This window comes from Nicotiana attenuata, chromosome 8, assembly GCF_001879085.1.
Source record: "Nicotiana attenuata strain UT chromosome 8, NIATTr2, whole genome shotgun sequence".
NCBI classification, from domain to species: Eukaryota; Viridiplantae; Streptophyta; class Magnoliopsida; order Solanales; family Solanaceae; genus Nicotiana; species Nicotiana attenuata.
Window position 1 is genome coordinate 14,315,788 of NC_031996.1, and position 26,184 is coordinate 14,341,971.

General features: G+C 40.4%; 1 protein-coding gene across 1 annotated transcript; it reads right to left on the reverse strand.

Annotated features, from left to right (window-relative positions):
* On the reverse strand, positions 1,575–3,299 carry LOC109231503 (exosome complex component RRP4 homolog). The gene is made up of 2 exons (XM_019397164.1): positions 3,181–3,299; positions 1,575–1,767 (listed from the first exon to the last, which is right to left on the reverse strand). Exons 1-2 carry the CDS (start codon positions 3,297–3,299, stop codon positions 1,575–1,577), a joined length of 312 nt encoding a protein of 103 aa, XP_019252709.1.

The window sequence follows — 26,184 nt, forward strand, 5'->3', positions numbered from 1 at the left end:
GATAATAGCGGGGTCTGTTGCTGACCCATTGTTACTCGATCTCTCCGGTGCCTGCTCGACTCGAGGAGCCGTTTCCGATGCTACTGTGCTTGGAGTTTTTTGGTGACTTTGTAGCTGAGGAATAGCCACTTGTTGTGCTTGCAACATTTCTAAAATGACTTGAAGACTAACGTCCCTTTCCTCGCCACGCACACTTCCATCGGTATGAGAGCTTACGTCGACATGCACAGCGTTCCGTGAGCTCACGTCGATGGCGATTTGTGCTGGTGCCTCCCCTAGGTTTTGCGGTGGTACACCGGCGTCTGCACCATTTTCTCCCTGAAGCCCAATACCGTTGTTTTCGCGTGCATTTGCTGAGTTAGACATTTTGACCTAAAATCAAAGATTCTTGGACAAGAAAAAGTGTGAAGAACAACTTGTGTTTTCAGAAAACTAGCACCAAGACAATCACTATTATTTTTAGCCCCACGGTGGGCGCCAAACTCTTTACCTTGAAAATAGTAACTACAATTATATTTGATTTTGTAGTTCTAAAAATACGTGATTTATTCTAATACCAGTTGTTGCGCAATAGATGCTAAGCTTAAGTAAAGAGAATGAGATATGCAAACCAATAGGGTCACAAGGCTGGGCCTCGAGCTGGCTGTAGCAAGGCCTCGAGGTCTGGATGGGGCTAATAGCGATGCACTATTAATAAAGAATCAATGATAATGAAGACCTCAAATATGGCCTTTTACGGTTAATAATGAGCAATAAATGAAGAACAATAAATGAACAATGAAAGAATAATGAAAGAATAAGCAATAAATGTGAAGAACAGTTGGTTTAGCAAAGAGAGCAGAGAATGTTGTATGTTATTCAATATGTTGTGTTACAAAATGACAAGGGTCTCCTTTATATAGGAAGGGTGAATCCCAACACAGTACATGTCTAATAAATGACGAAGAAATTCTACTAGTACAATTGTATAATGACTCAGTACGAATTTGTACTATTCTTGCAGACTTTGTTAGTCCTCATCGCGTGCCCCGGGGGGTTTCCCGCATTTCCATGACGGTCGTCGGTTTTCATATGGCCTCGAGGTACACCGTGGTGAGTCTTCGGAGTACCCTGCCAAGGCGAGTGCTTCCGGGACGGGCCTTGGACTGTGCCTTGATCCCATCGAGACCGGGCTCGAACTGCCATAGAAGCCTCAAATCGGTCTTCCCTAATTTTGACCGTATACACATACAATGTATGTCATAACATTTCTTTTTACACAAACACTTTGAAAAGACTGGTCAAGCACAATATGTTTACCAAATACTAGAAAAAAGTACTCCGCTGGTCAAACACAATATTAGAATTCAAGTTTACTTCAGTCTATGTACTTTTTGCTAACTTTTGAAAAAGATACATACAACGTAAATTCAAAATAAAAGTGCTCGAACATCATTCTGAAGATTAGTTCATGCCTCACGGCCAATTTCCCTTAGTTATTGTTTATTGGGATGAGGAAACATTAGAAACTGACAAACAAAAAGAGTAGCAATACAGTACAATCATGAAAGACAAATATAAATGATATCTTGTTACTAAACTATCCTCTTCTTTTTCAAGAAGTTCTTTCGTAACAGCTTCTTATCAACAACTTCATAATGGTATTCTGCTCCAAGCATCTCATATACACCATATCCCAAAGACAAGCTCAAGTCAACTGTCTCATTTACATCCTCTACAGATACCATGAAGCCAAAAGCAGAGAATACCCTGATGGCATTTGCTATCCTGCATATATATTGTCTTTGCTATCCTGTATATATATTGTCTTTTTTCCGCTGATGTAGAAGTATTTGTTTTACCAAAATTCAGTAAGCTTCCTGAATGAGTGTTCTGTGGATCAGACTCATTCACTTGATCCTCTACCCATGGGCGTCTCCATAAAATCAGTGGCCTAAAGCCAAATTTTAATAAGAGACCTTATACTTTTTTATTAGTATATATGTACACACATATGCAGAAAAAAATTAGTGTTGACATTTTTTTCACACTTGTTATTTATAGTATAACATTCTAAATGATAAAATCTTTAACTTCACAGAGTAGTATTATTATTTATATTAATAAGAGGTAACTTAAATAAATAATATGTTAGACATGTATATTCAATATGTTACCTTTGATATTGTTGTAAAAAATATATTTACAAATGCGAAGATTTAAGTAATTTAATTCAAAGTTCTAAAGTATTTTTAGTGTTAAAGAGTGGATAATCTTTCTTTCTTTCTTTCTTTTGTCTAAGGTTTTTGTACTTTTTTTTGGAAAACTTTATTATTGTCTAACTTGAAATAAAATCATAAAATCCTTTATTAAGAAATTTTGGAAATCTAAATCAAAGCGTTACTAATCTCCTACTTGAGCATTCTCAATCAAATTTTATAGTCTCAATTAAGATAAAACAACAATCAGTGAATGTGTTATTTAGTTACCAGATATGAATGAAGCTGGTTGAGTAACACGTTCATAGGACATCGATCTATAAATACTTGTTGATAATTAATCAGCACGGCTCAACGGAACTGGTGGCTTGAAACTAAAATATATTAAAAGACCGTGAAATTTCTTTCATAAAATCCATATAATAATGAGACAAAAAAAGTGTGAGAGAACAACATATAATATGTGGGTTAGGCGCACGTTATATGGTATTGAACTCTCCCCTATAAAAAAATATTTAAGTGAAAATGGTAAAAAGGTTGAGCCTATAATCGATCTTGTTTTGAACCTTATGACACTTGTCTCGAAGATTTCTTAGTTAAAAAAAAATGAGACGCAAAAGAACTTGCTTTCTGATGTGTGGATCAATCAAATGTGACAAAAAAGAATAGCTAAGTTAGAGAATCTGAGTTAAAATTTGAAAGTAAAATAGCAAAAAATATGAAAAAAGAAGGAAAGAAAAATAGAATTGAGGAGAATATAAAAATATTATTTAATTTAGCGAGAGAAAAAATTTATCCTATTAACTCATTCAATCCTACCTCTACCAAATTTTAAGAAAATTTAAAATATTTTATTTATAATTATATAAATATAAATTACATATATAATATAATAATATACCAGTACTTCATATTTTTTAGCCTTAAATATTTGGGGGCCTAAGGTAAAAGCTTCATTTGCTTTACCCTAGAGCCGCCCTACCTCATGCTCCCCGATACAGATCCTACCTCATGCTCCCCAATACAGATAAATCCATTGCGGCCAAGTATCAAGTCAACTCCATACTCGTCTAGATGGTGAAAATGCTTTTTACGCCTCATCACTAGATATCGAGGGATTTTGAGTAGTTGCCCTCTATCAAGCAATGAGCGAAAAAACAAAATATGTTCCGAAGAATTCAACCAGCTAGAAACAGTAAATCATCTGACAAGTCATTTTCTCATACAAATAGATAAGCAATTGTCTGAACTCGGAACATATTCAAAGGGCTCAAAAACAAAATTTTGAAAGCTTTGGTGTAAAATGAACACCATATTCTGCCACATCCCCTCAACAAAAAAAGGGAGGAAGCATGACGAAAAGCAACTGAAAAATATAGCTTGAAGACTTGTTGCTCAACTGTTAGCTCTATGTGATGATGATGTTAGCATGTGAAAGTCCTTCCTGCCAGATTTCTTAAGCAAAATAGCAATCAAATGACAGACCAGGTCAAGGTCCTATGTATTCTTTACTCAAATTTTATGGTTACATTAATAATTCTGTTGTTTGGACCTTGAGGTTTTACTAATATTATCCTTTTAATTAAGTTTTGGGGTTGATTCACTTTAATCCTTTAAATATACAGTTGAGCATATATTATCCCGAGTGTCTAATAATATTGAGCTAATTTGGTCAAATTAACAGAAGGAAATGACTGGAATTGAAAATTATGGTCCTTCAACAAGGAACTCACATGATCTGTAATAAAGGAAGGCCCTATCATGAATCGTTCTTTTCTATTCGAGCTTTCCCAAAATAAACTGGTATACTACGATGTAAAGTGTAAACTGGTTAAAGTTGTCATGCTACTATACTCGCTAAATACATGTTCTACTTGTATACTGTGTTGCATCTGCTGCTGTAAATTGGGTTTGGATGCTGAAACTTTTAGGGGCTACACTTTAACCGGAATTAATTGCATATTGACTTAATAACTTTTCCCTATAAAACAGTATTGAAATTGCGTCATCCGTTGGTAATAAAAGAAACGATATAGCTTGAAATTATTCTATACAAGGCTCAACAAGATCCACAATTAAATGTGTATTTTGTGAAAAAACATACCATGGTAGAATAACTTGTCACAAACAACATTGATTGGTGGATTTAAAAATGTAGTACAATGTCCTCTTTGTTCGGCTGATGTTAGGGAGGAAGTAAAAACATTTGTTGAGAAGAAAAATGTGATAATAACTCAAATGAGTTAGGAAGCGTATGTGAATCTTATTGATGAAGATAATGAAATGGGCCCTCCCCCCCCCCCCCCCCACCCAAAACTCAAAAGATATCTAGTGGATCATCCACGGCATGTACGGTGGCAAAAGGTTCTCTCAATCTTTATTTCTCGACAAAACAACAAGTAAAGGGAAACGGTGATTCTGGTTCAGGAGCCCAGAAGATTTTGAGGGATCAACCTGTAAGTGATTTTGCAACATGGATGTACGATGCAGGCTCCATTTTAATTCTGTTAACTACAAAACTTTTGATAAATTCATTAAGGCCATAGGATAATATGGCCCAGGAATAAAGTCTCCTAGCTATCATGAAGTTAGAGTAACTCATCTTAAAAAGGAGGTGAAGAAGATGGACAAGATTGTTGAGAAGCATAGAGTGGAATGGACCAGTCCTTTTGCTTTCTAGAATCCTTTTCCCCTAAATAATACTTCTGTATTTGCTTTTACTATTTTATCACTTGTGAGGATGGTTAGTTCGGTATTTGGAAGGGTTCGGGTTGAAATCGGAACACTTGGTTCCTTTAGGTTGGCTAAAAAGGCCAAGTTTGACTTCGGTCAACATTTTGAGTAAACGACCTCGGGATCGGGATTTGACGGTTCCAATATATTTGCATGATGATTTCCGACTTGCGCGTATGTTCGGATGGGTTTTGAATGACCCGGGAGCATTTTGGCGCCTAATAGTGAAAGTTGGTTCTTTGAAGGTTTTAAAAGTTCTTTAAATTTGGTTTGGAGCGGGTTTTGGTGAAATCGAGGTTCAAACGGAATTCCAAGATCAGGTATAGTTCCGCAATATCATTTAAGACTTGCACGCAAAATTTGGTGTCATTCAGAGTAGTTTAAGTACGTTTCGACACATTGGGAGTAAACTGAAGGACTTGAAGTTCGTAAGTTTGATTCAATTGATTTTGGGGTGTGATTCTTAGTTTTAATGTTGTTTTGGGCATTTCAAGAGTTCGAGCGAGTCTTTTTTTATGATTCTAAACTTGTTGGTATGTTTGGGCGGGACCCCGGGGGCCCCGAGGGTCAACCGGACGAGGCTCGGCCAAGTTGGAAATTGGGAGCAACAGCTGAAGCTCCCAGCTGCTGTCATAATCGCACCTGCGCTTGGCCAGCCGCAGGTGCGAGCTCGCAGGTGCAATCCACGAGCCGCAGAAGCGAACAAGTGAGGGCAGCCCAGCCATCCGCAGGAGCGGAAGTTTTGGCGCACCTGCGCGACCGCAGGTGTGTCACGACCCAGATTTCCACCCTCGGGAGTCGTGATGGCGCCTACTAGTGAAAGCTAGGCAAGCCAATTATTTCAACTATTTACCTTTTTCTCATTTTTAATCCTTTAATAGTTATGAATCAACATTATATAATCAGCAGAATTAAATAAGCGGAAGAACAAATTATAACCATTTAAATATTACCAATACAATTCCTTAAACATAGACTACCCAGAACTGGTGCCACAATTTCATAGACTGTCTAAGAATACTACAAATAAGGATTCGAAAGATAATTACAACACTGTCTCTGAAATACATAAAAGAAACAGAATGAAGGGATAGAAGGAGATGCCAAGGCCTGCGGACGCCTGCAGGACTACCTCGGGTCTCCGAATAGATTGAAGGCAGTGACCCAAAGCTAAGGTCAGTATGCTCCAGTACCGGGATCTGCATAAAAGAGGGCAGAGTGCAGTATCAGCACAACCGACTCCATGTGCTGGTAAGTGCCTAGCCTAACATCGGGGAAGTAGTGACGAGGCTAGGACCAGACTACCAAGTAAACCTGTGCAGTTAAATCATATATCCCAGAAAATAAAGGCAAACTTTACAATTAAAGATAGGAAGGGGAAATCATGTTGCGGGGAACAACAAGTATCAAAGAAAACAAACATTTAAATGTAGACAAACCATAACTCAGTTATCACAAAAAAATCAGGAAATCAAAGACAAGTGCACGACATCACCCTTCGTGCTTTACACTCTCTCACAAGTAATGTGCACGGCATCACCCTTCGTGCCTTAACATTCTCTCACAAATATCGTGCACGGCATCACCCTTCGTGCTTTACACTCTTCCTCACCCAAGCAACGATCACAAGCAATTTGGGCAAGGGAATCAATGACATCACAATAAAATCAAGTAACAACAGAAAATCAGGGAATAAACGTAAAGAACACCATAACTCAATTATCAGCAAGAATTAGGAAAATCAAGGACAAGTTCACTGCATCACCCTTCGTGTTTTTACTTTTGTCCTCACCATAAGAATCAATATAATCGGCACGGCATCACCCTTCGTGCTTTTACCTCACATAATCATGGCACGGAATGATCCTTCGTGCATTATCACTCATATAAAGGCACGGAATGGTATATCGTGCGGCACGGCATCACCCTTCGTGCATTAACACTCTCTCACAAATATCATGCACGGCATCACCCTTCGTGCTTTTACACTCTCTCACCAATACAATGCACGGCATCACCCTTCGTGCTTTAACACTCTTCCTCACCCAAACAACAATCACAAACAATAAGGGCAAGGAAATAAATAAAATCACAATAAAAATCCCGACAAGGGAACAATAGTACAACAATTATATCCTGGCAAGGGAAACAATATCAAAAGCAACAACATCCCGACAAGGGAGAAAACCTTTAAAAATAACAACATCCCGGCAAGGGAGATAACATTAAAAGCAATAACATCCCGGCAAGGGAGACAATATCATAATCCTCTTCTCTTTTTCACATTTACTTCACAACTCAATTCACAACTTGAGCCAATGCTCTATAATGTTCAATTGCCAATAATACTTTCACAAATCATTTTACAACTTGAGCCAACGCTCTTCAGTGTTCAATTACCAATATTACTTCCACAAGCCTCGTTCAACAATGGAAATCATCACATAAAGCATGAATAATACAAAACGGAGTCATATTAAACATAGTATAAGACTCACGGGCATACTTGACACCAACGTATAGATACTCGTCACCATGCCTATACGTCGTACTCGACAATTAGCACATAGCAAATAAGACACGACTCCTAATCCCTCAAGCTAAGGTTAAACCAAACACTTACCTCGATGCCACGGACACAATTCAAGCCTCAACTACCGCTTTACCTCTTGATTCCACCACCAATTCGTTTGTATCTAGCCATAAGTTACTTAACTATATCAATAAATGCTAAATGAATCAATTCTAATGCATGAAAATAGGTTTTCTAAAGTTTTTCCCAAAAAGTCAAAAATCGACCCCGGGCCCACATGGTCAAAACCCGAGGTTCGAACCAGAACCCGATTATCCATTCACCCACGAACCCAAATATATAATTTGTTTTGAAATCGGACCTCAAATCAAGGTCCAAATCCCCAAAATTTGAAAAACCTAAGTTCTACCCAAAACACCCAATTTCCCCCATGAAAACCCTTGATTTTAAGTTGAAATCATGTGAAAAGATGTTAAAGATTGAAGAAAGCGAGTTAGAAATGACTTACAATCGATTTGGAAGAGTAGTTGTCTTTGAAAAATCGCCCAAAGGTGTTTAGGTTTTGAAAAGGTTGTAAAAATGGTTGAAATCCCGTCTGAAATTCATTTTAGCAGGTCTCTGATATCGCAATTGCGACCAGGGTTCGCAATGGAGAACTTTTAAGAAACCTGCTTTCATCGCATTTGCGAACCCTAAGGATTCCTGCCCTTTTCGCATTTGCGAAGCAGCTGCTGCATTTGCGATATCGCAATTGCGATAGATACGTCGCATTTGCGACCAAGGCAGCCCAGGCAATCTTTGCATTTACGATACAAATATCGCATTTGCGAGCTCGCATTGCGAGCCAGGCTTCGCAAGACCTGCAACACAACAGCAATTTCCTAAGTCCAAATTTCACTCTGTGGGCTATCCAAAACTCACCCGAGCCCTCGGGGCTCCAAACCAAACATGCACGCAAGTCCAAAAACATCATACGGACTTGCTCGTGCGATCAAATCATCAAAATAACATCAATAACTATGAATTTAGCATCAAAATCAAAGAAAAATCTCATGAACTCTTAAGTTCAAATTTTACAACCGAAGGTCCAGTTCACGTCATATCATGTCCGTTTCTTACCAAATTTTACAGGCTCAACTTAAATCACATATAAGACCTGCACCAGGCTCCGGAACAAAAATACGGGCCCGATACTGTCAAACTCAATTACATTCAAATTTCCAAAAACTCTAAGAATTTCAGTTAAACAATTTTCTTCAAAAATTCATTTCTCAGGCTTGGGACCTCGGAATTCGATTCTGGGCATACGCCCAAGTCCCATATTTTCCTACGGACCCTCCGGGACCGCCAAATTACGGGTCCGGGTCCGTTTACCCAAAATGTTGACCGAAGTCAGCCCAAATTCATTTTAAAAGCAAAATTCATCATTTTTCACAGATTTTTACATAATGGCTCTCCGGATAAACGCCCGGACTGCACACGCAAATTGAGGTAAGACAAAAGGAGGTTTTAAGGCCTCGGATCATAGAATTTATTTCTAAAACAAGTGATGACCTTTTGGGTCATCACAAGGTTCGAGAACTGTGCTCGTAAGCCCGGAAGGCGCACAGAAGCGGTCCCTTTTGTCCGCAGATGCTGAGCTTGTCCAAGTAAGGGAAATGCGCACCTGCAAGCATTTTTCAACAGGTGCGAGACCGCTATTTCGTCCAAGGCACCGCAGGTGCAAAAATCGCTGGGCTGAAAGATTTATTTAATACGGGACTTAAGCCATTTCTAACACATTTCTCTCAGTCTTTGTGCGATTTTTGGAGCTTCTTGAGAGGGGTTTTCACATAGCACTTGGAGGTAAGTGATTCCTACCAATTGTGAGTTAAATACATAGTTTAACTAGATTATAACATGTAAATTAGTAAAAATTATGGGTTTAGGTGAAAACCTATATTTTTGATAAAAATGAGATTTAACCACGAAATTTGTTGTGGAATTTAGTAAAAATCGTATATTTGAGTTCATAAGGTTATGGGTAACAACTTTCTTCAAAAATTTCCGGAATCTTGGCACGTGGGCCCGGGGGTGAGTTTTAGGATTTTTGCAAATAGGCTTGGGAAATCACTTCGATAGTTAGGATATGATTTTTTAAGCACGTATTAATTATTTTATATAACATTTGACTAGTTTCCAGTTGTTTGGCGCCAAATTGAGGCTTTGGGCACAAATCTTGGACCGGAAAGTAGGCGTAAGTATCTTTTCTAACCTTGTAAGAGGGAATTAACCCCATAGGTGAATTATAACTAATATGTTCTCCTATATGTGGGGGCTACGTACGCACGAGGTGACGAGAGTCCGTACGTAGCTACTAATTATGCTATTGTCCTGGGTAGTCTAGGACCCATACCATGCTATACTTGAAATGTTTGCACCCCTACTAGTTGATTTCATTGCTTAAGTCATGTTGGAAGTTGATAAAAGAATTGTAAAAGATAAAATTCACTTACTTGAAGTTGCGAATGGAACACTTGACTATAAATAAGAATTTGTGTTTTACTTAAAATGTTTTCTATTTGTGGAGCGGGCCGGACACCTCAGTAGTAGATAGATACATCTATGGTTCGTGCCGTTTGACCCTCGGCAGTGCATGATTTAAATATTATGTTGGATTGGGCCGTACGACCTCGGCATAACTTGTGCATGATAAATCTTTGGTAATATTCATAATTGATATTGCTTAAATGCTTTGAGATACAAACTGTTAAATGATAAAACTAAACTTGGGATTTAATATTTGCGAACGAAGAATTTACTAGTTCCTGTTATTGAGTTTTCAGTATTATTCATGAGATCAGTGGTTAGTATAAAATTTTGATATATCATTGTTAGCCCATAGTAAGTGTCAAAGTCGACCCCTCGTCACTACTTCATAGAGGTTAGACTGGATACATACTGAGTGCATATTGTTTATGTACTCATGTAACACTTCTGCACTTAATTGTGCAGGATCCAAGGCAGGTATATTTGATCCCCGCTAAACTTTCGAGCCGTTCTACAACAGCCGAAGTCTTTCTTTTGTTTATTTGTTCTATCTATTCCATTTCAGACAGTAGATTAGAAATCTGTTGTATATTCTACTAGTAGCCTATATACTTGTGACACCGGGTCTTGGCACACTCTAGTAGACTTATGATTTTGGGTTGTATTTCTACGGTTATGATTTCATTTAGCTTCTCTCGTTTTGATTAATTTAAATCCGCTATTCATTAAATTCTTTAAATTAAGGAAAGCTAATTATTTGAAAAAAAACTTATTAAGAATGGAAATCACTAGATTTTTCACTGTTGGCTTGCCTAGCAACGGTGTTGGGCGCTATCACGGCCTAAACTAGAATTTGGGTCGTGACAACATGGTATTAGAGCACTAGGTTCACGTAGGTGTCACAAGTTATGGGCAGACCTAATAGAGTTCTGCGGATTGGTGAGGAGATGTCTGTACTTATCTTCGAGAGGCTATAGGGTGTTAGGAAACTACTCTTTATTCATTTCCTATCGTGCAGTTGATGGTGTACTAAGTTTCTTGTCTTATTCTCTCACAGATGGTGAGAAAGCGCACGGTGAACGTTCCAGACGCGGGAGGGGCTACTCCCCTTGTTGCTAGAGGCCGAGGCAGAGGCCGGGTGAGGGCACCAACCCGAGGTAGGGGACGAGGACGTCATAGAGTTGCCCCAATTGCACCCCTAGCGGATACAGTTAAGGATCCCATTATTGAGGAGCAGGGCGAGGTGCCCGCAGCAGAGCCATCCCCGATAGATTTCATGTCATCCCTAGGCTTTCAGGAGGTCATGGGACGTATGTTGCGGTTCATGGATACTATGAACTTGGCTGGTTTATTTCCAGCAGACCCAGCCACATCTCAGGCAAGAGGGGGAGCACAGACCCCTACTGCCTAGGCTCCGAGACATGCAACTGCCGTATATCAGACCCCGGGTGCACTACCCGTAGGTGGAGCCCAACATGTTGCAGCAGCTGCACCTAAGCCAGACCAGCTGTGGCCGGCGAGCCTCAAAAGCTATTGGATAGAAGGACTAGGCTACAAACTCCTGTCTTCGGAGGTGAGCGACATGAGGATTCCTAGGACTTCATTGATCGATGCAGGGACATACTGCACAACATGAGGATATTGGAGTCCGATGGGGTGGATTTCACTACTTTCTAGTTGGAGGACAGGGCCCGTAGGTGGTGGCAGTCCAGTAGGTTCTCCTCCCATGACTTGAGACCAGCTTACATGCCTATTCTTGGACAAGTATATTCCACCCTCTCAAAGGGAAGAGTTACGGTTTAAGTTTGAGCAGCTCCAGTAGGGTCAGATATCTGTGACCGATTATGAGGCGAGATTCTCTGAGTTATCTTGCCATGCACTAATGATATTTCCTACTGACGCAGAGAGAGTGCAGAGGTTTGTTGCGGGGTTGCACTAAGGTATTCAGGCTACTATGGCCCTGGAGGTTGAGATTGGGACCTCTTATCAGCTAGCTCAGAGGATTGAGGGTTAATGTTTGAGAGGTAAAAAGTGGATGCAAAGGGACAAGAGGGTCAATTATTCTAGGGAGTTTAGAGGTGCCCCGGCTGGGGGACGAGGTTAGTTTGGGAGGGGTAAGCCTAGAAGGCCCACATATTAAGCACCCCCACCTCCTCGGGGTGCTCCGGTATGACCCTATTTCAGCGCCATACCAGAGATTTCTTACTGCCCCCCGGCCATTCAGGGTTCTTCTAGTGGGTACTCGGGTCATCAGAGCTCTTCCAGTGCTTACTTCAGTGCCATGCCAGAAAGTTCGTACTGCCCACCAGCTATTCAGGGTTCTTCCAGTGGGTATTCAGGCCATCAGGGTTAGACTTGAGGGCAACAGATCACCGCACCGAGAAGTTGTTTCGAGTGTGGAGATTCTACCCCTAGCTTCGGGGCAAGGCAGTGCAGCAGAGCCGGCATCTCATGATTACTGCACCAGCTGTCCGGCCTCCCAGAGGCAGAGGGTAGACGGGTAGTGGCCGTCCTAGAGGTGGAGGCCAGGTAGGGGGAGTTCAGCCAGGTACTATTCAGTCGGGCGGAGGCCAGCCAACCGGCGCTCCAGCCAGGTTCTATGCCTTTCTGTCCAGACCAGATGCAGTAGCCTCACATGCCATGATCACAAGTATTATTTATGTCTGCGGTAGGGATGCTTCGGTTTTATTTGATCCAGGGTCTACCTATTTATATGTGTCATCTGTTTGCTCATTTCCTGGATGTTCCTCGTGAGTCCTTGGGTACTCCCATTTATGTGTCCACTCCTGTTGGCGATTATGTCGTTGTGGATCGGATCTATCAGTCTTGTGTGTTTACATTTTGTGGTTACAAGACTAGAGCAGACCTTTTGTTGCTTGATATGACTGTTTGAGGTCATCCTGGGCATGGACTGGTTATTCCCATATCACGTCATCCTTGATTGCCATGCCAAGACTGTTACTTTAGCGATGCTAGAGTTGCCGAGATTGGAGTGGAAAGGTTCATCTGTCAGTACATCTAGTCGGGTCATCTCTTTTCTGAAGGCTCGACATATGGTCGAGAAGGGTTGTTTGGCTTATCTAGCTTATGTTCAGGATACTACCGCAAAGACTCCGGCGATTGATTCAGCGCCAGTAGTCCGAGAATTCACCGATGTGTTTCCTTCTGACCTTCCAGACATGCCACTAGATCGTGATATCGATTTGTGTATTGAGTTGGCTCTAGATATCCAGCCTATATCTATCCCACTGTACCATTTGGCTCCAAAAGAGTTGAAGGAGTTGAATGAGCAACTTGAGGATTTACTAGCAAAGGGGTTCGTCAGGACAAGCGTGACCCCTTGGGGTGTACCATTGTTATTTGTGATCAAGAAAGATGGGAATATGCATATGTGCATTGATTACCGCCAATTGAATAAGGTCACCATCAAGAACAAGTACCCATTGTCGCGTATTGATGATTTGTTTAATCAGTTGCAGGGTGCTAGGGTATTCTCTAAGATCGACTTGAGATCAGAGTACCATCAGTTAGAGATTCGGGACTTGAAGTTCCGAAGACTGCTTTTCATGCCAAATATGGCCATTATGAGTTTCTAGTGATGTCTTTCGGCTTGACAAATGTCCCAGCGGCGTTTATGGATTTGATGAACAGGGTGTTCAGGCCTTATATTGATTCATTTGTCATAGTATTCATTGATGACATTTTGATCTACTCGCGTAGTACATAGGAGCACAAGCGGCATTTGAGAGTGGTGCTTCAGACCTTGCGGGAACAGAAGCTATATGCTAAGTTCTCCAACTGTGAGTTTTGGTTAGATTTAGTGGCATTCTTGGGCAATATTGTATCAGGCGAGGGCATTAAGGTGGATCCCAAGAAGACTGAGACAGTTCAGAGTTGGCCTCGTCCCAGTTTGGCGACTGAGATCAGGAGTTTCCTGCGGTTAGTAGGTTATTATTGCCAGTTTGTAGAGGGCTTCTCATCCATTACAGCAACTTTAACTAGATTGACCCAGAAGGGTGCTCCATTCCGTTGGTCCGTTGATTGTGAGGTGAGCTTTCAGTAGCTCAAGACAGCTTTGACTACAGCACCGGTTCTAGTATTGCCGGGTTCGGGGATGTATACACTGTATTGCGATACTTCACATGTCGGTTTGGGATGTGTATTGATGTAGGAGGGGCGAGTTGTTGCATAGGCTTCACGTCAACTAAAGATCCATAAGAAGAACTACCCTGTGCACGATGTAGAGTTTGTCGCGATTGTTTATGCTCTTAAGATCTAGAGGCATTATCTTTATGGGGTGTCATGTGAGGTTTACACTGATCATCGCAGCTTACAACATTTGTTTAGGAAAATGGATCTCAATTTGAGGCGGCACATATGGCTTGAGTTACTGAAGGATTATGACATCACCATTCTTTATCATCCAGGTAAGGCGAATGTAGTCGCGGATGCCTTGAGCATAAAGGTAGAGAGTATAGGTAGCTTGGCATTCATTTCAGTAGAGGAGAGGCCACTAGCTTTGGACATTCAGTCCTTGGCTAACAGACTTGTGAGGTTGGACATTTCAGAGCCCAGCCGAGTTCTTGAGTTGTTGCTCAGTCTTCACTATTGAAGCAGATCAAGGCTCGACAATTTGATGATCCGCATTACGGTCCTAAGAGAGACGGAATATTGGGTGGTTCCAAGGAGGTTTCTATCGGTAAGGATGGTGTTCTGCGATTCCAGGGTTGTCTATGTGTTCCTAATGTCGATGGATTGAGAGGGAGGATTCAAGAGGAGGTACACAGTTCTCGGTATTCCATTCATCCAGGTGCTACGATGATGTATCGTGACCCGAGGAAGCATTATTGGTGGCGACGGATGAAGAAAGACATAGTTGAGTATGTATCTAGGTGCCTAAATTGCCAGTAGGTTAAGTATGAGCACCCGAGGCTAGGTGGCATACTCCAGCAGATGACGATACCGGAGTGGAAGAGGGAGCGCAGTACTATGGACTTTATAGTTGGGTTGCTACGGACCTTGCGGATGTTTGATGCAGTTTGGGTCACTGTCGACATGTTGACCAAGTCGGCACATTTCATTCTAGTTGTGACTACGTATACTTCAGAGAGGTTGGCCTAGATTTATATTCAAGAGATAGTTCGGTTGCATGGCGTGCCTGTTCCCATCATATCAGATAGAGGCCCTCAGTTTACTTCACATTTTTGGAGAGCCGTATAGAGTGAGTTGGGGACCCGTGTAGAGCTCAGCACAGCATTTCATCCAGAAACTGACGGGCAGTCGGAGCGGACAGTTCAGATCCTGAAGGATATGATCAGAGCATGTGTGATTGATTTTGGAGGGCAGTGGGATTGATTCTTACCTTTGGCCGAGTTTGCTTACAGCAACAGTTATCGGTCCTCCTTCGAGATGGCTCCATTTGAGGCTTTATATCGTCGGCAAAGTCATTCTCCCATCGGGTGGTTTGAGCCCGGCGAGGCTAAGTTATATGGTACTGATTTGGTGAAGGATTACTTGGAAAAGGTGAAGTTGATTTAGGAGCGGCTTCGCACATCACAGTCCAGACAGAAGAGTTACGCGGATCAGAAGGCGCATGATTTATCATTTATGGCGGGCGAGAAGGTTCTCTTGAAAGTCTCGCCGATGAAGGGAATTATGAGATTCGGGAAGAAGGTCAAGTTAAGCCCAAGGTTTATAGGCCCATTTAAGGTGTTGAGACGAGTTAGGGAGGTTGCTTATGAGCTTGGTTTACCTCCCATCCGGTTTTTCACATGTCTATGCTCTGGAGGTATCACGCCGACTTGTCATATGTGATAGACTTCAGCACAATTCAGTTAGATGAGAGCCTGGGTTATGAGGAGGAGCTAGTTGCCATTGTTGCTAGACAAGATCTCAAGTTGAGATCCAAGAGGATTTCTGCGGTAAAGGTTCAATGGAGGGGCCACGCAGTGGAGGAGGCGACCTGGGAGTCCGAGGAGGACATGCGGAGCAGATATCCACACGTATTCAGCACTCCAGGTATGAATCTAAACCCGTTCGAGGACGAATGATTGTTTAAAAGATGGAGAATTTCGACCAGACCGGTCGTTTTGCTTTCTAAAACACCGTTCCCCTAAATAAGAGTTCCCGTACGTGCTTTTACTTTTTTATGACTTGCGGGGATGGTTAGTTCGGGATTTGGAAGGGTTCGAGTTGAAATTGGAATATTTGGTTCCTTAAGGTTGGCTAAAAAGGCCAAGTTTGACTTCAGTTAATATATTGAGTAAACGACCTCGGAATTGGGATTTGATGGTTCTAATAGGTTCGTATGATGATTTCAAACTTGGGCGTATGTTCGGATTGGGTTTTGGATGACCTGAGAGCGTTTTGGCGCCTAATAGTGAAAGTTGGTACTTTAAAGGTTTTAAAAGTTCTTTAAATTATGTTTGGAGCGAGTTTTTGTGATATGAGGTCCAATCGGAATTTTGAGATCACGAATAGTTTCGTAATGTCATTTAAGACTTGCACGCAAAATTTAGCGTCATTCCGAGTAGTTTAAGTACATTTCGGCGCATTTGGAGTAAATTGAAGAACTTGAAGTTCACAAGTTTGATCAATTGGTTTTGGGGTGTGATTCTTAGTTTTAATATTGTTTCTGGCATTCTGAGAATTCGAGCGAGTTCGTTTTATAATTTCAAACTTGTTGGTATGTTCGGGCGGGGCCCCGAGGGGCAACAACTCAAGCTCCCAGATGGCGTCATAATCGCACCTGCGCTTGGTCAGTCGTAGGTGCGAGCCACGAGCTGTAGAAGCGAACACGGGAGGGCAGCCCAGCCATCCGTAGGTGCAGAAGTTTTGGCGAACCTGCGCGATCGAAGGTGCGAGAACAGTGGTCGCAGGTGCGGAAGGTGCGCAGAAGCGGTCCCTTTTGTCCACAGATGCGGAGCTTGGCCAGGTAGGGGCAATGCGCACCTGCGAGGATTTTTTCGCAAGTGCGGGACCGCAGATGCAGCCAAGGCACCGCAGGTGCGAAAATCGCCTGGCAGAAAGGTTCATTTAATATGGGACTTAAGCCATTTCTAACACATCTCTCTCACTCTTTGGGCATTTTTTGGAGCTTCTTGAGAGGGATTTTCACCTAGCACTTGGAGTTAAGTGATTTCTACCAATTGTGAGTTAAATACATATTTTAAGGGTATATTATAACATGTAAATTAGTGAAAATTATGGGTTTAGATGAAAACCTAAGTTTTTGATAAAAATGAGATTTAACCACGAAATTTGTTGTGGAATTTAGTAAAAATCATATATTTGAGTTCATAAGGTTATGAGTAACAACTTTCTTCAAACATTTCCGTAATCCGGGCACATGGGACCGGGGGTGAGTTTTAGTATTTTTGCGAATAGGCCTGGGAAATCACTTCGATAGTTAGGATATAAACTTTTAAGCACGTATTAATTATATTATATAACAGTTGACCGGTTTCGATTCATTGGGCGCCAAATTGAGCGTTTGGGCACAAATCTTGGACCGGAAAGTAGGCCTTGAGACGAAACAAGTCTCTTTTCTAACCTTGTAAGAGGGAATTAACCCCATAGGTGAATTATAACTAATATGTGCTCCTACGTGTGGGGGCTACGTACGCACGAGGTGACGAGAGTCCGTACGCAGCTACTAATTATGATATTGTCCGGGTAGTCTAGGACCCATATTATGCTATACTTAAAATGTTTGCACCCCTACTTGGTGCTTTAATTCCTTAAGTTTTATTAGAAGTTGATAAACGTATTGTAAACAGTAAAATTCACTTACTTGTAGTTGTGAATGGAACACTTTACTATAAAATGAGAATTTATTTTTTACTTGAAATGTTTTTTATTTGTGGTGCAGGCCGAATACCTCGGTAGCAGATAAATGCATCTATGGTTCGTGCCGTTCGACCCTCGGCAGTGCACATTTTAGATATTATATTGGATCGGACCGTACAACCTCGGCATAACTTGCGCATGATAAATCTTTGGTACTATTCATAATTGATATTGCTTAAATGCCTTGAGATACAAATTGTTAAATGATGAAACTAAACTTGGGATTTAATATTTGCGAACAATGAGCTTTCAATATTATTCATGAAATCCATGCTTAGTATAAAATTTTGATATATCATTGTTAGCCTATAGTAAGTGTCAAAGGCGACTCCTCGTCACTAGGTTTTCGAGGTTAGACTAAATACTTACTAGGTACATATTGTTTATGTACTCAAGCTACACTTCTGCACTTAATTGTGTAGGATCTGAGGCAGGTACATCTGGTTACTAGTCTGGCGCGCATATTTGATACCCGCTACGAGACTACACTGTGAGCTACCCTTTCGAGCCGTTCTGTTGCATCCGGAGTCTTTCTTTTGTTTATTTATTCTGTCAATTCCTCTTCAGACAGTAGATTAGAAATCTGTTGTATATTCTACTAGTAGCCCATATACTTGTGACACCGGGTCTTGGCACACACTAGTAGACTTATGATTTTGGGTTGTATTTCTACGGTTATGATTTCATTTAGCTGCTCTCGTTTTGATTACTTTAAAATCCGTTATTCTTTAAATTAAGGAAAGTTAGTTGTTTGATAAAAAAACTTATTAAAAATGGAAATCACTAGATTTTTCAGTGTTGGCTTGCCTAGCAATGGTGCTGGGCGCCATCACGGCCTAAACTAGAATTTAGGTCGCGACAGGACAAGTTTGGATGTTCCATTACGATGGATGAATGGACAGTACGGATTGGAAAAATGTTCATAAATGTGTTGGTGAATTCTCGAAGAGATAGTGCTTTTCTTGAATCTTACAATTCTATCAACTCTTCTATGGATGCAACCAAAATGTACAACTTGTTTGCAAAGACAATTGAGAAAATTGGAAAGGAAAATATTGTACAAGTTGTTGCCGATAATGCTAGTGAGAATGTTAGTGCGGGTAAGATGATGCAAGGTGTGTATCCACACATTTATTGAATTTGATGAGTAAATTTACAAATGAAAGAAATTTGGTGAGACCGGTCAAGACTAGATTTGCAACGGCTTTCTTGACTTTGCATAGCTGTTACTCGGAAAAGAAAAACTTGAGAAAGCTAGTCCATTCAACCGAATGGATAGAAAATAGATATGCAAAGGAAGCCGCGGGAAAGAAACTACCAAAATTCTTATTTCTCCATCATTTTTGAATGACGTTGTTCGGGCTTTTAAAGTTGGTGGTCCTTTGATTAGGGTACTTTGTATGGTGGATGGGGAGAGAAAACCACCAATTTAATATCTTTATGAACCTATGGATAGAACCAAAGAAACTATTGAAGCGTCATTTGAGATAGATATGAGGAAATATGAGAAAGTTTTTGAGATCATTGAAGAAGGTGGTCGGATCAATCATATTTTGAACCTAGCATTATTTTTCTAGAATAGACATGGCCCCTTAGATTCATAGTTGTGGGTTGGATACCATACGTAAATATATTGAGAAGTTGGTCCCCGATGTAGCAATGGTAGATCAAATAGGGGAGGAGTTTGGTAAGTACACACAAGTAGAAGGCCTATTTGGTTTACAGACGGCTGTTAGAGCTAGAGACATAAGGTCACCGGGTAACTAACTTTAATATAGATGTCCTTATAGCATTAATTTAATTTATTTCATTTATTTATACATGTAAACGTTTAACATATTTTTCTATAGTTGAATGGTGAATGCAATTTGGTCACCAAACTCCAAACTTTTTACCGTCAAAGTACTAGACTTAACTTGTAGTGCATGTGGATGTGAGAGAAATTGGGGTGTATTTGAGCATGTATGAAGCAAATTTATTATATTAAAATATTCTATATTGTATTATTATTAATATCTATTAATTAGTCTCTACAACTTATGCGCATACTCACTCCAAGAAAAGGAATAGGCTTGAGCTATCATGTCTCAATGATCTATATTAAACACAATAGAATATTGAAGCGTCATTACGACGCTCGCGATACCATTGATCAAATTATATTTGATAATATTGACGAGGCAAATGAATTATTAACTGGAGCCCCCCCAAAATCATGAAGATGAAAAAGTGTACGTAGGAGATGATCTCAATTGGGGTACTGTTTCTATGGCGGCTGGAGTTGAGGAGAATATCTATGGTCTTAGAGGGTGTTCTTCAAGTTCAAATAACAAGGGAAAGGGAGAAGCTACAAGTTTAAATCGGTCCCTAATTGATGAAGATTCCGAGGATGAAGAAAATGATAGCCAATATAATGCTGACATTTTTGAAGTTCAAGAATTTGAAAATCTTGAAGAAGAATAGATGTTGCTTGTTTTAGTTTATGAATCTACTATGACTATATATATAATATTTTATTTTTTTGTATTAATTATCGTTTCACATAAAAATGCGAGCGCTTCGTTCTCGCCTCAGTGAAGCAGGCCCTCATCGTTATTTATTGCCTCACGCTATCCAAAATACTGATCAGGGCTACATGTCAACTAGGTGGAAAGTATCATCTATCCCATTAAAAATGTGCCAAACTGAGAGGAATTGTCTCGTATCATGGGTTGTACTATTTGAGCATTTCCGACAACCTAGTTAGGTCTCCGACTGGGGGCTAAATTCAATAGTTGCAAGGTACGGAATGGAGTCGTTGAGAAATTTGAGAAGAGACCAGTATCATGGAAGATGTAGTATGTATTAATGGGTGGCAGGTTTACTCTCATAAACAGTGTGGTTGACAGCATCCCTACCTATTACATGTCCTAGTTCCCAATTCCTAAAAAGGTGCAAATAACCTAGACAAGATCTGGAGGAACTTCTATTGGGAGGGGAACAACAGCTCTCATAAGTTTCATTTGATAAAGTGGACCAAGGTCATGCAACCAAAAATATAGAGGAGGTCTGGGTGTCGGTGACTTATCCATCCACAACAAAAGCTTGCTAATGAAATGGTTGTGGAGATATGGCCCACGTGATTCAAGCCTCTGGAGGGAGGTAATCAATTCCAAGCATGGGAAAAGGGATAATTGGAGCACTATAATTGCTAATGCACCTCATTAGGTTGGGCCATGGAAGTACATTAGCAAACTAGGACATGAATTTTCCAGAATATTCAGTACAAAGTTAGGTTGGAGCGCACATCAAATTCTGGACAGCCAAATCGATAAGTAACACTCCACTTATGTATAACTACCCACCCCTTTCCAGATTGCCCTTGATAAGCATTCCTCGAACAAAACTGGTAATATTTGGGATATGCTCCTTGGAAGATCTATACAAGATTGGGAAATGGACATGTTAGCCAAAGTGGGGGTCTTCACCGTTCATGGGGATCTACCTAACACTATGAAGTGGGGGAACAAGGCATCTTTATAGTGAAAGAATGCTATAAGCAGATTTGCACTGGTAACTGACAAAGACCCTTGGCCATGGAAAGTGATATGGAAGACTAAACTACCTATCAAGGTTATTTGTTTCAGTTGGATTACTCTATATGAAGCCTTATTAACACAAGATAACCTCAACAAAAGAGGCTTTCAACTGGTCAATAGATGTTACATACAACAACAACGACCCAGTAAATTCCACAAGTGGGATTTGGGGAGGGTAGTGTGTACGTAGACCTCACCCCTACCCCGAGGGGGTAGAGAGACTATTTTCGATAGACTCTTGGCTCAAGTCAACAGATATTACATGTGTAACAAAAAATTAGAGAATCTCACTCACCTGCTTTTGCATTGCCCAGTTGCCACTGATCCGTGGAACATGTTTTTTAGTCTTGTTGGCTTGAACTAGGTCATGCCAGAGCATACGAGGGAAGCATACCCAAGCTGGAGTAATCTAAGAGTTGATAAGCTCATCAAGAAGATCTGGTTGATGATTCCTGCAGTTATTTTTTGGAGTTTGTGGAATGAAAAGAACCATAGATGTTTTTACGGAATCTCAACACCAAATCACACTCTTAAAGCTAATTGTTTGTTACCCTTTTTTAGTTGAGTTAAGCTAACCCCGATAATTAGCACTTATCACTTTTTGGACTTTGTTAGCTCCCTCGTTATAGATTGACAGATTCTAAAGGGACTTACAAAGTCTTGTCTTTATGTATTTTTGTCTTCTGACTTTGTAACTATGCATCTACTTGATGCCTTTTGTTATAGACTCATTCGTGGGTAAGGTTTATATAAGGTCGGTCCCTCGAGTTATGGAGGATAGCAACGTCAAAGAAGCTAAGTGGATCTAAATATCAGATGCAGGCAGAAAGTTGTTAGGCATTAAATACGCAGTACTTTAATTTTACTAGAAATCTTATTTGAGTATATTTCTTATTGTTCGTAGACTCCTAGTTTTGCTTAATAGCGCTGTAGTAAGAGTCTCGATTTAAAGAGATAGAAGGAATAAAAAAGAAGCATGCAGATTTATATAAAATCAAGAGATCTGGGACTCTCTCTAACGAGTCATGTGGTTATAGGCTCTCTTTAACGAGATTATTTATTATTATCAAAATAGGTCGTTCACGAAATAGAAGCAAGAGAAATGATCTGTTGAACATAGACTTTCCAATGGAATTTATGACAAGATCCATTGCGTGTGACCACAACCACTTGGTATTATAGCCAAACATTATGGGCGATCCAAACAAACATGAAAAATTACCAGATCTCCAAGGGCTCTCCATGAAGCACGAATGACAGAAGCAGTGGCACAATCTGAATCAAGGATGGTTAATCAACTGCAACAACTATCATTACAATACAAGAGTTCATTGTTGGGTTTAGCAAAAGTCAAGGAAAGGATTTTGCTGCAGGAGCAAGCAACAATGTAGGTAACCAATTCTACATGCCAAATATTGACCTAGAAAATCAACCTAATCAGCTGACATGACATAGCGCGGTACCAAGGTACACAAAGCTGGATTTTCCTATTTTTGACAGATCTGTGACCCATTTGATTTGGCTGCACCTTTGTGAGAAATTCTTCTCCAATCAGAGAACAACTGAAGTAGATAAGGTGGGATTGGTGGCATTTCATCTTCTAAGTTAGGCACAATTATGGTCATCAAGGGGATAAAGAGTATCTCTCAGTAGATTGGTCGGAATTCTATGAATATTCTGCTCCAGGTTTGGGCCTTACTGGTAGTCATCCACTAGGTGATCTGGTTAACCTTAAGCAAACAGGCTCAATTGAAGATTATCACCACCAATTTTAGGAATGGTTAGCCAGGGTCAGTCAGAGTGTTTGTGTGGACCAACACATTAGTCTTTTCACTGTCGATCAATCGATTCGATTAGGCTTGATGTTGAAATGCGTAGTTTACCAGATTTAGTTCATGCCATGAATATAGCTCGAGCATTTGAAAAGAAACAGAAGGTGGTGTGGGCGACATCTTCTCAAAGGGAGACCTGGAAAGGGACTAAAGGCTATTTCAATACTACTTCAAGTTCAACAATTCCAACTCCAAAGGGCCGCAATGCAACAGGTAGGTTTACTGAAACAAAGCCGGTAAGTTCATCTGCTTATTTTATAAAAATGTTGTCAAGGGATGAAATGGTGGAGAGAAAGGCAAAAGATTGTACTATAATTGTGATAAATTGTATTCGATTGGGTATCAATGTAAGAAGCTATTTTGGTTGGAAGTAGATGTTCTAGGTGATGAAGAACCTAACCATAAAGATATGCAAGAACCTAATATTACTTTATATTCCATATCGGGACAGAAGAGCACAAGAACAATGCAGTTACTAGCAATCATGAAAGGTCAACCGTTGTTAAGCCTGGTTGATTTGGCAGCACACATAATTTCACAAGTTTCAGAGCAGCGCAACACTTGAGGAAGCAAGTACAGTGTGGAACCGGTACTGGGATATCAGTTGCTAATGGACAAAAAGCTTATAACAAAGGAACTTGACATGCGGTATCCTTCTATATTGATAACCAAAACTTTGAAGTTGACTTCTTTGTTATTTTATTAGAAGACTTTGACATTGTTTTAGGGGTAATTTGGTTGCAAACATTAGGCCCAATCCTCTAGGACTTCATTACACTTACAAAGAGTTTTACTTCAAATGGGAATCAAGTCATCTTTCAAGGGTAACAAACTTATTCAAAGTTGCAGCTTCAATTATTGCATGATTTAGATGAGCACCACAGAAAACTAGAGCAGGCCTTGGCTGAATTTGCAGTCTTATTTCAAGAACCTATTAGGCCGCCTCCTATGAGAAATTATGACCATCGCATTTGTTTATTATCTGGTTCCAAATTAGTGGTGGTTCAAACGTACCAGTATCCTCATTTGCAAAAATATGAGACAGAAATCAGTGCGCAGATATGTTGAAACAAGAACCATTCGGCCTAGTAGACCACCCTTCACATCTCTAGTTTTATTAGTCCATAAGCAAGATAGAACTTGATGTTTTTGTGTTGATTATCGTGAGCTCAATGCCAAGATAGTGAAGGATAAATTTCCAATTTTGGTGGTGGATGAATTATTGGATGAATTGTATGAGTCCAGATACTTCACAAAGCTAGATTTGAAGACTGGTTATCATCAGGTCCACATGAATCTCCTAGGCATTGAGAAGACAGCCTTTCACACGCATTATGGACACTTTGAATTTGGTTATGTCGTTTGGATTGTTAAGAGCTACATCACTATTTCAAGCACTAATGAATGAGGTATTTAAACCACATTTGTGTCAGTTTGTGTTTGTTTTCTTTGATGACATTTTAATAAATAGCAAGACATGGAATGATCATCTCACTCATATTGGCATTGTTTTTGAGTTATTGTGTGCTCATAACCTTTATGTAAACTGATCTAAATGTTTTTTTGGAGAAACCCAAGCAGCATACCTTGGCCATGTGGTGTCTAAAATAGGTGTGTCAATAGACACAATCAAAGTTCAAGCTATCATTGATTGCCTCAACCACAATCCATAACAACCTTGCGCAGATTATTAGGCTTAGCAGGTTATTACCGTATGTGTATAAAAAATTACAGTCAGTTGGCAGTCCCTTTAACTAACTTGCTTAAAAGAAATTTGTTCCAGTGGGCTGAAGCAGCTTTGGCTTCTTTTGACACTCATAAAAAATGATTAAAAATACTCTTGTTTTACAATTACGAAGGGGAGCCTTGGCGTAATTGGTAAAGTTGCTGCCATGCGACCAGGAGGTCACGGGTTCGAGCCATGGAAACAACCTCTTGTAGAAATGCCGGGTAAGACTACGTACAGTAAACTCTTGTGGTCCGGTCCTTTCCTGGACCCTGCGCATAGCGGGATATTAGTGCACCGGGCTGCCCTTTTTTTGTTTTACAATTACCAAATTTTAATGATCTATTTATAATTGAATGTAATGCTTGGGGAGGTGGTATTTGTGCTGTATTGCAATAGAATGACAATCCTATTAATTTTTTCAATCGACAACTGGCAGCTCGACACCTTAAATTGGCTGTATATGAGCGAGAATTGATTGGCTTGGCTAAAGTAGTGTAACATTGGCGTCCATATCTATGGGGCATGCCTTTCTTGATTCGGACAGACCACTATAGACTTAAATATTTGTTGGAACAACGGCTTACCACTTCACCTCAACAACATTGGATCAAAAAGCTTATGGTATTTTATTTTTGTGTGGAGTATAAGGCTAACCACTTGAATAAGGTTGTTGATGCCTTTTCACGCCGCCCTTACCTTAGGAATTACTATACGTCATCATCCATCCACGAAGCCTGCTTCTTGATGCAATTAGAGAAGAGATGTGAGCCATCGGCCGACCACGTAGCCTACTGCTTGATGCAATTAGAGAAGAGATATGAGCCATCAGCCAACCACGTAGCCTTCTATGGAGTATAAGGCTGACCACTTGAATAAGGTTGTTGATGCCTTGTCACGTCGCCTTTACCTGAGGATTTACTGTACGCCATCAGCCAACCACATAGCCTTCTGTTTGATGCAATTATAGAAGAGGTATGCAATGACGCTTTCTTGCAAGAATTAGTCCAACAAGTGCTTTGTCCCGAACTTGATGCCTCCTAGTCAATCAAAGATGATCTACTATTTCATCAAGGTCGTATCTACTTGCTGCCTTCTTCCCAACTGAGCGAAGCTATAGTTAAGGTGCACGGGGTCTTACCGTCTAGCCGTTGGTACTCCGCATCTTCACAGGGAATTCAATTTAACCGGGTCCATGTCGGAGACA

What these genes read in the sequence shown, in the direction of transcription:
- LOC109231503 (XM_019397164.1), bottom strand. Translation starts at nt 3,299, where the DNA reads ATGAGGCGTAAAAAGCATTTTCACCATCTAGACGAGTATGGAGTTGAC. An exon ending in TCTGTATCGGGGAGCATGAG is followed by an intron (nt 1,768 to 3,180) that starts GTAGGGCGGCTC and finishes ATATATATGCAG; the next exon opens with GATAGCAAATGCCATCAGGG.